The 12,000-nt window shown below is 28.2% G+C and overlaps 1 protein-coding gene across 2 annotated transcripts; it reads left to right on the top strand.

Moving 5' to 3' along the window:
* The first annotated feature begins 5,570 nt into the window (after positions 1–5,570).
* Positions 5,571–9,850, top strand: LOC110642434 (nucleosome assembly protein 1;2). 2 transcript variants are annotated; one of them, XM_058145977.1, is made up of 12 exons: positions 5,571–5,764; positions 5,877–5,920; positions 6,203–6,298; positions 7,427–7,519; positions 7,790–7,877; positions 7,976–8,037; positions 8,135–8,319; positions 8,462–8,639; positions 8,728–8,771; positions 8,974–9,169; positions 9,268–9,285; positions 9,463–9,850. In XM_058145977.1, exons 1-12 carry the CDS (start codon positions 5,719–5,721, stop codon positions 9,526–9,528), a joined length of 1,116 nt encoding a protein of 371 aa, XP_058001960.1. In that variant the 5' UTR covers positions 5,571–5,718; the 3' UTR covers positions 9,529–9,850. The 2 variants fall into 2 exon arrangements, with proteins under 2 accessions (XP_058001960.1, XP_021650198.1); XM_021794506.2 differs by having other exon boundaries at positions 5,573–5,764; positions 9,460–9,850.
* Positions 9,851–12,000: the final 2,150 nt, after the last annotated feature.

Consider the following 12,000-nt stretch of genomic DNA (forward strand, 5'->3'; position numbering starts at 1 on the left):
GTGAGATAGTAATTCTATTAATTTCTAACAATGTAATTAACGGTAAAATACATTATTATATTGTTGTGACTAATATTTAATATAATTATTAAAAAATTCAAAATATAATTATAAAAATATATAAAATTTGATATTTTTTTTAACTATTATGATCTCTTTATTTCTTTTAAAGACATTTATGATCTTTTTGTTAAAAATAAAAATTCACATTAAATATTGAAATTTTTATATTTAATTAGTTATTTTAAATTCACTTCAACACTAAAGACATATTGAACGACAGCTTTTAAAGTAGGGTTTAGTATTTTGATCATAGTTAAAATATTACATATCTTATTTATATTATTCGGTGACACAATATTTATAGTAATATTTTAGAGATTGAGGAAGTGATTCATAAAAAGCTATTCTACGAGTTTTTAGAGGTTAAAAAAACGTTTTAACTATGGACAATAAGATGATATCACTATTTTTTTCATTTACTAATTAATCCAACAGTTATTTTTATTGAACACTTCTACTTTAAATCACTATATAGACAGCTAATCACTAATAGTCAATATCTGATAGTTAATAATTAATAAAATAACTGATAATTATTATAATATTTAACAGCTACTAAAATAATTAATATTATCTAATATGGACTAAAAATTAAATAGTATAGATTTATTGATTGCTCAATTACAATCAATCATGTATCCCTTTATTTTATTTATTTTTTTTTTTTTAAAAAAGAAGAGTGGGAAGAATAATTATAACATGAGGTTGTGCAAGGATTAGACATGATTATAAGGGTAGTCACATGGGGCATATGGTCATCTACTCCAAAAGAATAAAAGGACAAACACCAAGTTGAAAATCAAAGAAGAATAGTAGCATATGCTGGGTGGTGAAAAATTCTTTCAAACAACCTTCTGGGTTTGGGTCCCAGCAATTATATTGGACCCACCCATCCTCATTTGAACAATGAAGTTATGGATTAACAATAAAAAAACTAGATCACATGCATCAAAGTGAAGGTTTGGAGCATAAGTAAATGAAAATATTCCTTCAAATTCATTTCAATTAGCTCTTCATAGTATAAACAATTTATTATATTGTGTAAAGTCTTGGACTGTCGTTTCAAAATTCAAATATTACCATGAAAGCTATTTTTTTCTTTATTTTTTTATGATTAATTTTTTAACATCTATTGCAGCTTAGAAAGATTTTTTTAATTTAGAATTATGCATATTAAAATGATTTTTTTAAATAAAAAATATAATTTAAAAATTTTTTAATAATAAATTAAAATTAAGAAAATAAATAAAACATGAGATAAAATTTAACTGGCTATAAAAATTACCCCTCTTTTCATATAGTGGGCAATTAAGTGTCAACAATATCATGAGCCCTATAGGCTTAATTTGTGGTAGTGGAATGGCCCTCACTCTTGCCAGATTTTGAATTCTTTTCAATGATTTTTTTATGAAATAGCAAGAATTGAGTATGCTTCACGAAATTATCAATATGGTGTATTTCTATTCATATTTGTATTTCTTGGCAATGAATTATTGCTAGTAGCTATTAGAGTGGGGTATACATCAAATGAGTAGTATAGGTATAGTACATGATGATTTTAATGTTTGGTTCCTAAGCCGGAGACAACGATATTTACATGTGCATTTTGTTTTGGTTTTCATTAGATCCAAGACAAATTGGCTTTTTGTCATGTCAATTCCAATGCCACTATCGTATAGAAATTTTAATAATTGTTCATGAATTTATATAGTTTAATAACTGTCTCTTAAACTTTTAAATTTTACACAGTAAAATTTAAAATACTTTCGATTACTATTTTTTAGTTAGAAACTGATATTAATAGCTCCCATATGACACTTAGTTAATGTTTATCTCTTATCTTTTATACAAAATATAAAATTATTCTATTTACACATGAAAAATTATTCTATCTATAGAGAGAAAAATTATTCAATTTACACATGGTTTGAGAAAGAAAAGAAAAACACTAACTAAGATCCATGCTATAACTGTCCAGGTTAGCATATAATTGAAAAACTGATAATTGGAGATTAGAGGAATTTTACTGTGTAAAATTTGAAAATTGATGGAGTTTTATGTTACATTTTTAAGTTGAGGGACTGTAATGTTACAACTAGATAAGCTCAGTTGTCAAAATTTATCCTCCTCATATATAAGTCCTGTTTAACATTGAGTTTTAGAGCATTCTTTTCTGAATAAAAGCATCATTTTAGATGTTGTTGAAAAAAACAGTTTGAAAAAAGCTGTTTTGTTATTTTAATGTTCTTATGACTTAAATTGATCAAATTTAATTTTTAATTATTTTTTAACACTCTCTAACTAATATATTTAAAAAGTAATTTTTTCAATAATAGTTTTAACAGTAATATCAAACAGGCTCACAGATAGATGCTCACATAAAAGCATCATTTTAAATGCTGTTGAGAAAAACAGTTTTTTCCAAACTGTTTTGTTATTTTAATGTTCTTATTACAAAAATTAATTAAATTTAATTTTTAATTATTTTTTAACACTCTCTAACTAGTATATTTAAAAAAGTGATTTTCTCAATAGCAGTTTAAATAGTAATGCCAAACAGGCTCATAGATAGATGTTCACATGTGAGATATTAAATTTGATCAAAATCGAATTAAATTGAAACAAAAAATTTTACGATTCGATTCGATTCGATTTCAATCTCTTTAAATTTTTGAATCGAACCCATCGCTTCCACCCCATTTGGGTTCCGCCCCTTTTTCCAAGCCACCATGTTAGAAGTTGTACAAATGGTAAAGAAGAAATGCAACTCAATTTAGAAGTAGCAGTAGAACTCTGCTGCTTTTTTAGCAGAACTTTATTTAACTTGGTTACACGCCACTGTTGCTTGTTGACTAAGGAGTACCAATGTGGCTTGGCTTCATCTTCACATCTGATTGAAAATCATTTTTGTAAGCATTTGAAAGTTACCATCAGAAGGTCCATAAGACTTTCACAGGTTGGGCAAATTCCTTGTAATTTGATTATGAGATAAGTCCAGTACATAGATGCTGGAGGAAATGTTTTGAAACCAAGCTGGAATGCTTTCAGAAATGCCTGCATTATACATAGGGGTGAGCATTATTCGGTTCAAATAAAATAAATCAAATTGAATCACTTTAATTCAGTAATTCGATTATGTTTTAAAATAATTCGATTCGGTTCAGTTTTGTATTATAAAAATTTAGGTTATTTTGATTCAGTTTTGAAGAGAAAAAAATCGATTAAACCGAACCAAATATTTTTATTGATATTTGATTTGATTTATTTTTATGAGAAATTTATGAATTATATATAATTATATATATATAAATTATTTAATTTCATTAATTAATAATTATTAGATTCAAATTAAGGTCAAAATCATATCAAATAACTTGAAAATTATGTATAAATTAAAAAATAATAAAAAATCAAAATCGATTGGTTTGAATTGAACCAAACTAAAATAAAACAATTTGATTCGATTCGATTTTTTATCTATTTCAGTTCGATTCGATTCGATTCGAATCAAATATTCACCCTTTTTAGACATATTTAAATCTGAGATATTCTCCTACCCTGGAGGCTGGTGTCATTGACGAAATTGGGGACAACTTGATAGTTTCAAGCTGAAAAGAAGGCACCCAAGTGGAGCCAACATAAAAAAGTAAAGAGTTTCCCATCCATTTTCAACTTAAGCTCTTGAGATTTGAGAAGTGAAGTTCAGAAACAGTGAATTGTCATGGTTATCTAAACCTCACAAACTTGTGCAGCTTGGCCCATTATTAAATGGGTAAAATATAACTTAATTTTCCATGCAGGTTAAACTTATAATTTAGTCTCTATAATTTTAAAATTATATAATTTAATTATTAATATTTTAATAAATTTATAAGTTAGTCTCTACAGTTAGAATCTCAGTTAAATTATTATTAATTCTAGGAAAAACACTAAAATATTCCTAATTTTCTTTTCAATATAAACATAATTAAGTCACTGAAATTTTATTTTATTAACAATTTAGCCTTGGGGTTTGATTAAATTTACAAATTAGTTCATATAGTTTTAAAACTAAGTAATTCAGTAATTGACATTTTAATAATCATATAAATTAATTATTATCATTAGAATCACTATTAATTCTCTATTAATTTTAGCAAAAACAATCAAAATGTCATTAATCATATTTTCAATTTGAAAATAATTTATTTATTTTATTAACAATTTACGTCTAAATTTATATATTCTTTATATATATATATATATATATATATATATATATAAATAACGTAATATATGAAAATATTATAAATTAATATATATATAATTAAAATAATAATGAAATAAATAAAATTTTACAAAATTATATAAAAACTTATTAGTAAATAGTTATAATATTTAAACATCAATTTGTAAAATATATAAAAGATTTTGTAATTAACTAACACTTTTAAAACCTTAAGTAATTAATCAATATTTTAAAAAATTATAATTTAAATTTAAATTTGTTTAATTTAATGAGACTTACATTTTAAATATATATGGACTAAATTATTAATAAAATAAATTTTAAATTAAATTATTTTCACATTAAAAAATGCCAAGAGTATTTTGATTATTTACTTTATAATTAATAAAAAATTAACTGTGATTATAATGATAAGAATTAATTTATAATTTATTAAAATATTAAAAATTAAATTTCTTAATTTTAAAACTATAAATACTAAATTACGGATTAAATCGTAATTTATCCTTACTAATTTGATTCTTTGCATCTTCTGAACAGTCGGAGACCACAAAGTGAGCCAAAGCTTTTCTTTTGTGTCAATGGTAGGAAGGTTGAGCAGAATCAAATGCAAGTGAATATCCAAGCCGTCGGCATTATAGATCCACAACTATCTTCCAAGTGAATATCCAAGGTTTCTTTTTATATGGAACTAATTAAATTTATTATTAAGGCTGTGTTTGTTTTTTAAAAAATATTCGTAATTTTTAGTTAAAAAATAAATTAATAAAAAACATATTTTTATTAAAAGGAAAATTATATAATTTTTTTAAAATAACTTAATTTTTTTAATAAATAAATTATTTTTTAAATTTTAATAATTTTATTAAAATATAAAAATAAGACATATTATTAATTTAATATTATAATTAAATAATATTTTTTTTTATAAATTTTTAAGAAAATAATTTAAAAAATATTTTTTATATGTAAGTTAATTTTTGTGAAATAAATAAAGTTTAAATAATAATTAATTGGATCTAAGTACAAATTTAATCATTATATAAAATTTAACATTATTATTTATTTAAAATTTTAATTACAAACATTAAAAGATAAAAGCTCTAATATATTTAAACAAAATTAGTAGTTTTTTAAATAAGAAAATTTTATTTTATAAATTAAAACAAATAATTAAATAAATAATTTAAAAAATTTAAAAAAAGAAATGACGGAAAGTAGGAATAATAAAAATATTATAAGTTAAAATTAAAAATTATAAAAAATGTAATTAAACCCTAGGTTTTTTGTTTTGGTTTTTTTAAAGAGAGGGAGAGGGATTTAAACGAGGGTTTCGGTTTCAGTCGCTCCTCCATCTCTCTCTGGTGACCCCTTAGCTTCTTCCATCAGGGTTGTGGCTTTAGCTTTTCTTTGTATTAAATCCCATCATGAGCAACGAGAAGGATAATCTCAGCATGGCCGATCTCAAAGCGGGTAATCTCCTTTCTACTACCTCTAACTCTTGTGTCCTGTTAATCTCTCGTCTCTATGTTTTGGATTGCTATATTCGCAACTTATTTTGTGTTATTATCTGTTCTTTTTGCAGTTCTTAACGAAGAGGATCGAGCAGGCCTTGTTAACGCCCTCAAGGTTAGTATTTTACTCTATCATCTACTTAGGGCGAGAAAATTAAACCAATTGAAGTTTGTTTTTTCCTTTTGTTTTACAATAAGTTAACAATTCAAGTTTATTTTGGTGATTAGGGTTTTATTTTTTCTGCAGTTTTATTGTAACTTGATTTTTGTATCTTAGTATTTGATTTGCTTATAGCTAGTATTGGGTTAACTGTTGTTTAAAATTTGAAATTTATTTAGAGATGAGTTTCAAATTTCACTATTGTCTCACATTTGTAGTTAACTGTTGTTTGGGCAGAATAAACTACAAACTTTAGCTGGTCAGCACACCGAAATGCTCGAGAATCTGTCTCCAAATGTTAGACAGCGTGTTGAGCATCTGAGGGAGATCCAGGCATGTTTTTTTTTGGCAAATCTGATTGTTATTTGATGTTATTTTTATTTTTATATGCTCCATTTTGTTTACCTATGTGGTGCATAATGTGTTTGTTAGATTTGCTACTTTGGATGAATGTTGTTTGTGCCCAATATATATGTGAATAGATAATGTTTACTTGATACTATGACTTAAGTTGTTAAATTTAGGTCTAATTGTGCTAATTTTCGTTTTGTGAGGTGAACATCATGTCGGAATAATATATATGAAGTTTTGAATGGTCATGTTGGAGAGTTCACATATAGTAGCTTCCTGCATTTGTGGAAGACAATGAGATTAAAAGATAGTTGTTTGTTGTGCACTGGATATTGTTGGCTACATGACATTATATGGTCAGATTGTTTACCTCAATTTCAACATCAAACAAAATATGCCTGAATACTATTGAACACAAACAATATCACTTAATTCTGCTAACTGAACAAAGAAAAACCTTGTATATCATCAAAGGAGCAATCCAATCTTGCAACATACTTATGATTTTGATTCTGCTAATAAGGACTCAGCTTAGTGTACTTGGGTTTTCAGTCTTCTGAATTATTTAGAGTATACTCTGATTATATTTTGCCAGAGCTAGCTTCTTTATTATTCAGCAGACAGGAATTATTTAGGTCCACTGGCCTCAAAACCCAGTTTTTTTATTATTTTTTTGAATTCTCTTTTATTATACCCATTTGTCATAGTGTTTGTGTTTCACCTTTCTTTTGGAAAACAAGCTATAGTCTTGGATGGTTGAGTATTGAGGCAAAACATCCAATGTTATTGAACGCATTATTAGTTTTGTATGAATTGGCGCTTCATCATTGCTGCCACAGAGCATAGAATTCAGTGATTAGCTTTAAGGGTTTAATGGCTCCTAGAATTTTATGGAAATATTTGACTTACAATTCTTGCTGACTGTTTGCTAAGTTGAGGAAAATTTATCTTAGATATGGTTATTCCTCTTTTTTTTGTGCATGTTGCATGTTTCTCTGTGTTATGTGCCCTCGATTTGATCAGATCTGCTCTCATTCCTAGTTTCCTACATGAACACATGGTAAGAAAACGTACATGTGTTCAAATAACTAAAGAATTCTTGGTGCACAGAGCCAACATGATGAATTAGAGGCAAAATTCTTTGAGGAGAGAGCAGCACTAGAAGCGAAATATCAAAAATTGTACCAACCCTTATATACCAAGGTATGATTCTGATCATTCTCGGGGTTTCAAAATCTACCTGCGTCTAAGCTTGACACAACACAAGGACTTGTACCTACTTTCCTATTGTATATATTTGCGTTGTATATTGACTATTTCTTCATGTTGCTTCGCCTTTCCTCGATTTATCATGATCTTCTTCCTCAGAGCACAATGATTCATATATGCCTTAAATTTAGATGTTAGGTGCTTCTTGTAGTTCATTTAATTTTGTTTCAATTCCCTGCAATGATATTGTAATGTTACTTGCAGAGATACGAGATTGTGAATGGCACCGTTGAAGTTGATGGATCTACAAATGAGGCAACTATGGACCATGAGGAGAATAAAGCTGCTGAAGGTACCTTCTAAAGTCTAAAGTCTAAACATTATTAAAGTGTGATTTTTTTTTCCTTTGGAAGTTTTTCTTAGCTTGATATTTAAATGTGCTTGATGCAGAAAAGGGTGTGCCTGATTTTTGGCTCATTGCAATGAAGAACAATGAAGTGTTAGCTGAGGAGGTCTGTTGTTGAAGTGTCATGTTTTGTTGCATTACTTGTTATGAGGGTTTTTTTTTTTATTTTTTTTTAAATTGTTTTCCCCCCTCTTTTGAATCAGATAACTGATCGTGATGAAGGAGCTCTAAAGTACCTGAAGGATATTAAATGGTGTAGGATAGACGATCCCAAGGGATTCAAGCTTGAGTTCTTCTTTGATCCCAACCCTTATTTCAAGAACACTGTCTTGACGAAGACGTATCACATGATTGATGAAGATGAGCCCATTCTTGAGAAAGCAATAGGGTAACTTTTGTTTCTGCTATGTAATATCTAATATGCTGATAACTTTATTAGCTAATCTTTATGCAATTAGATTATCCGGAAGGCATTTCAATTTCTGGTTGATCCCATAACTGAAATCTGGTTGGTAACTGGTTATTTGTAGGACGGAGATTGAATGGTATCCAGGGAAATGCTTAACACAGAAACTCCTTAAGAAGAAGCCTAAAAAAGGATCAAAGAATGCCAAGCCCATCACTAAAACTGAGGATTGTGAAAGTTTCTTTAACTTCTTTAATCCACCTCAAGTCCCTGAAGATGATGAAGATATTGATGAAGATACTGTATGACAACATCATTATATTGTAGATATTAAATGACAATTTTATTGCTTATTTCACGTTTTAATTTTTGTCCTATCTTATTGATTAGGCGGAGGAGCTTCAGAATCAAATGGAACAAGATTATGATATTGGGTGAGTTATTTATAATAAACCATTTGGTCTTGGATATCACAAGGGCTATTGCTAGTGGTAATGCCCCTAGCTGGTAATGGTACTATTGTGTTATTCTAAATGAAACTCTGCTTTCCTCTGCTTCCCATTCACTTTTCCTTGAAAAACTTGTTTGATTTTATTTATTTATTTATTTGTTTTGACATTTAATTTTTTGATTCAGGTCAACCATTCGAGACAAGATTATCCCTCATGCTGTGTCATGGTTTACGGGTGAGGCTATTCAGGGAGACGAGCTTGGAATAGAAGATGATGATGAGGATGAAGATATTGATGAGGATGAGGATGACGATGATGAAGAGGATGAAGAAGAGGATGAGGATGAGGATGACGAAGATGAAAGCAGTACCAAAAAGAAGGTCTGACAGTATTTTATTGCTACCTTTTTTTTTTCTGTCCTTTTTTCTGTTTTTAATTTGACATGATGCTAATCATTGTTCATATCAATTTGGTGCAGTCATCAGCTGGAAACAAGGTAGTCTCTAATTCAGTTGCTCATATATATATATATATATATGATATTTTATATCTTTATGATCATCCCTCTCACACTGAAGTCTTAAAAATATTTAATTTAGTAATCTCTTTTCTTTAATTGTATGTTGAATGAAATTTAACTTTAGCTTTATATTTGTTGTTGTTAACATAGAAGAGTGGAAGAACACAAGCTGGGGATGGTCAACAAGGTGAGCGGCCTCCAGAGTGCAAGCAACAGTAGAGTTTGATTGCTGCAGTGTATGTGAAGTAGGTGAATCAAAGTTGGTTGGAAGGGAGCTGAAAGGGAAGAGGGTATGAAGTTTTGGGTGGTTCTTAATTTTTTATTTAATTTATTATCTGTTAGTCCCTATGAACAATTGGTTTGGAGTTTTCTTCTTTTCCTTTACCCTCTTCGTTTGGAGGGAATGTTATCAAATTAGTTAGAAGAAGCGCCTGCTTTTGTTGATGTATGTTGGAATTTTGGTGGATGTGGAAGTTTCATGAACTCCTTTATACTCGAAGTCGGCCTCTATTTATCTTAGTATTATAATTACTTTCTTTTCTATTTTGATCCAATTGGTGCAGTTAGTGCATTTTGCTTGTTATTTGGTTGGTAATCTAACTGTACAGCATCCATTTATCTTTGCTTGTGAGACCCCAATGAAGAGTGAATAAACAATAAGGGTAATTTACAATAAGTTCTTAAATTATAGCAAAACTCACAAGCACCATAACCCAGAAGAGGAATACGTCAGACTATTACAAAAGAAATCAAACAGGAAACTATGGCTCTACAATGAAATTGGGCAACCTCTTCTATGCTAGCCGGGTTTGCACGTGAGTCTGGCTCAATCCCACTTCTCTATTATGTCACAAAAAACCTTGACAGCCTCTTCTTCACAGCCCCGTGATCATTGTGTATGCATTACCACAGTCCTCCTTGGCATCTCATCAAAAACCTGCTTTGCCTCAAAAATTAAACCCATCTTTGGATACATATCCGCTAAAGGACTGCCCATGAAAACATAACCTCCAAACCCAAATTTCTGAGCAACGGAGTTAGCGTCTTTTGCACTCAACGCTTGATTAGTATTCAGCAGTCTGCAGTGCCTCGACAATCCAACGCGCCAATCTCCGCCCTTTGGCTGTCACCGTGTTAGGGACGTTGACGCTTTCACCTCCAGCACAAAGACTTGCGTCAAAAGCTTGTGTGTGTGATTTCCCTCTTTAGAATAAAGGGGAAAGGAGAGAGGGAGAGGCGGAGAGCTGTCGGGCAGAGTGGAGTCTAAGAGATGGATTTTGGAGCACGTGTTGGGATTTGGTATAACATGTGGTGGGAAGTTAGGAACCATTCCCGCCTTTCTAAGGGTATTTATGTCATTAAAAGAACATTATCAGTTTGATTAATTAAGTTAGTTAAGGGTTAACAGATTTTGATCCAAAATGAAAAATCGAATCAAATTGAATTGAATCAATTTGATTTAATCGATTTGATTTTAAAATTTAATCGGTTCGGTTCTATTTTATATTATAAAAATTTCAGCTATTGCAGTTCGATTCAGTTTTTAAGAGAAAAAAAAATCTGTTAAACTGAACTGAATAGTAATTTTATATATTCAAATCGAATCAAGTCGAATTGAATAGATTTTTGAATTATTTATTTTTATGGGGAATTTATGAATTATATTTAATTATATACATATAAATTGTTTAATTTCATTGATTAATGGTTATTAGGTTTAAACCAAAGTCAAAATTAGATCAAATAACTTGAAAATCAAGTTTAAATTAAAAAATTAATTAAAAATCAAAACCGATTGGTTTGAACAGAATTAAAATAGAACGATTCGATTCGATTTGATTTTTCATTCATTTTAGTTCGGTTCAGTTTCTAAAATATATAATTCGATTTTCATAATTTAATTTGATTTGATTCGATTCGATTCAGTTTGAACTGAATCCTCACTAGTGTTTGACAATAGATAAATTGGTTTTAATTTTAATAGAATGATGAATTTGTTAGTGGAAAATTTTGAGAACTAAACTTAAATAAATATATATGAAAAAAATACTTCTAAAATTTTAATAATAAAATCATAGAAATTTATTAATGGCACGTAAATTTTGCTAATTTGAAGTTGATTAATTTTTTCATTTATAATTATGGTATTTTCAAATTAATTTACATATTTTAAGATTAATTTTTTAAAATAATTTTAAAATTATATTTTTATCAATATAATATATTTATAATTATTACTTTTATTAAAAATTTCATTTGAATTATTAATTTTATTGAGATATTTTTTTTATATATTTTAAAAATTTTTAAATAAAGAGACTTATTAAATGCTTCAATCTTGAGTTCTTATATTATGAGATAGGCACTCTCCCTCCCCATTTTACAAGATATTAGAGTTAAGGCGAGAATTTCCTCATCAAGAAGTGAGGCCAAATGGATTTTTCACAATAATTTTTTTACAATTTATTATCATATAGTATAAATTTATACTTATTTTTTAAAATTAAAACATTTAAATAAATAAAATTTTTAATAAGACCTTTAAAATTTATTAAAAAAATTTCTAAAATATATTATGAGATAGGCACTCTCCCTCCCCATTAGCATCGGCATTAGTGAAATCCAATGTACATTAATGGGCTCATCCATTGTCGGTATCTATCTTAGGCCCATCAACCCGTTTAACGTAAT

The sequence above is a fragment of the Hevea brasiliensis genome, chromosome 4 (genome assembly GCF_030052815.1).
Source record: "Hevea brasiliensis isolate MT/VB/25A 57/8 chromosome 4, ASM3005281v1, whole genome shotgun sequence".
NCBI classification, from domain to species: domain Eukaryota; kingdom Viridiplantae; phylum Streptophyta; class Magnoliopsida; order Malpighiales; family Euphorbiaceae; genus Hevea; species Hevea brasiliensis.

Bases quoted from the DNA above. Each gene is read 5' to 3' on its own strand.
- LOC110642434 (XM_021794506.2), top strand. From the start codon at position 5,719: ATGAGCAACGAGAAGGATAATCTCAGCATGGCCGATCTCAAAGCGG. The intron at 5,765-5,876 runs GTAATCTCCTTT...TTCTTTTTGCAG, and splicing joins CATGGCCGATCTCAAAGCGG to TTCTTAACGAAGAGGATCGA. The intron at 7,878-7,975 runs GTACCTTCTAAA...TGCTTGATGCAG, and splicing joins GGAGAATAAAGCTGCTGAAG to AAAAGGGTGTGCCTGATTTT.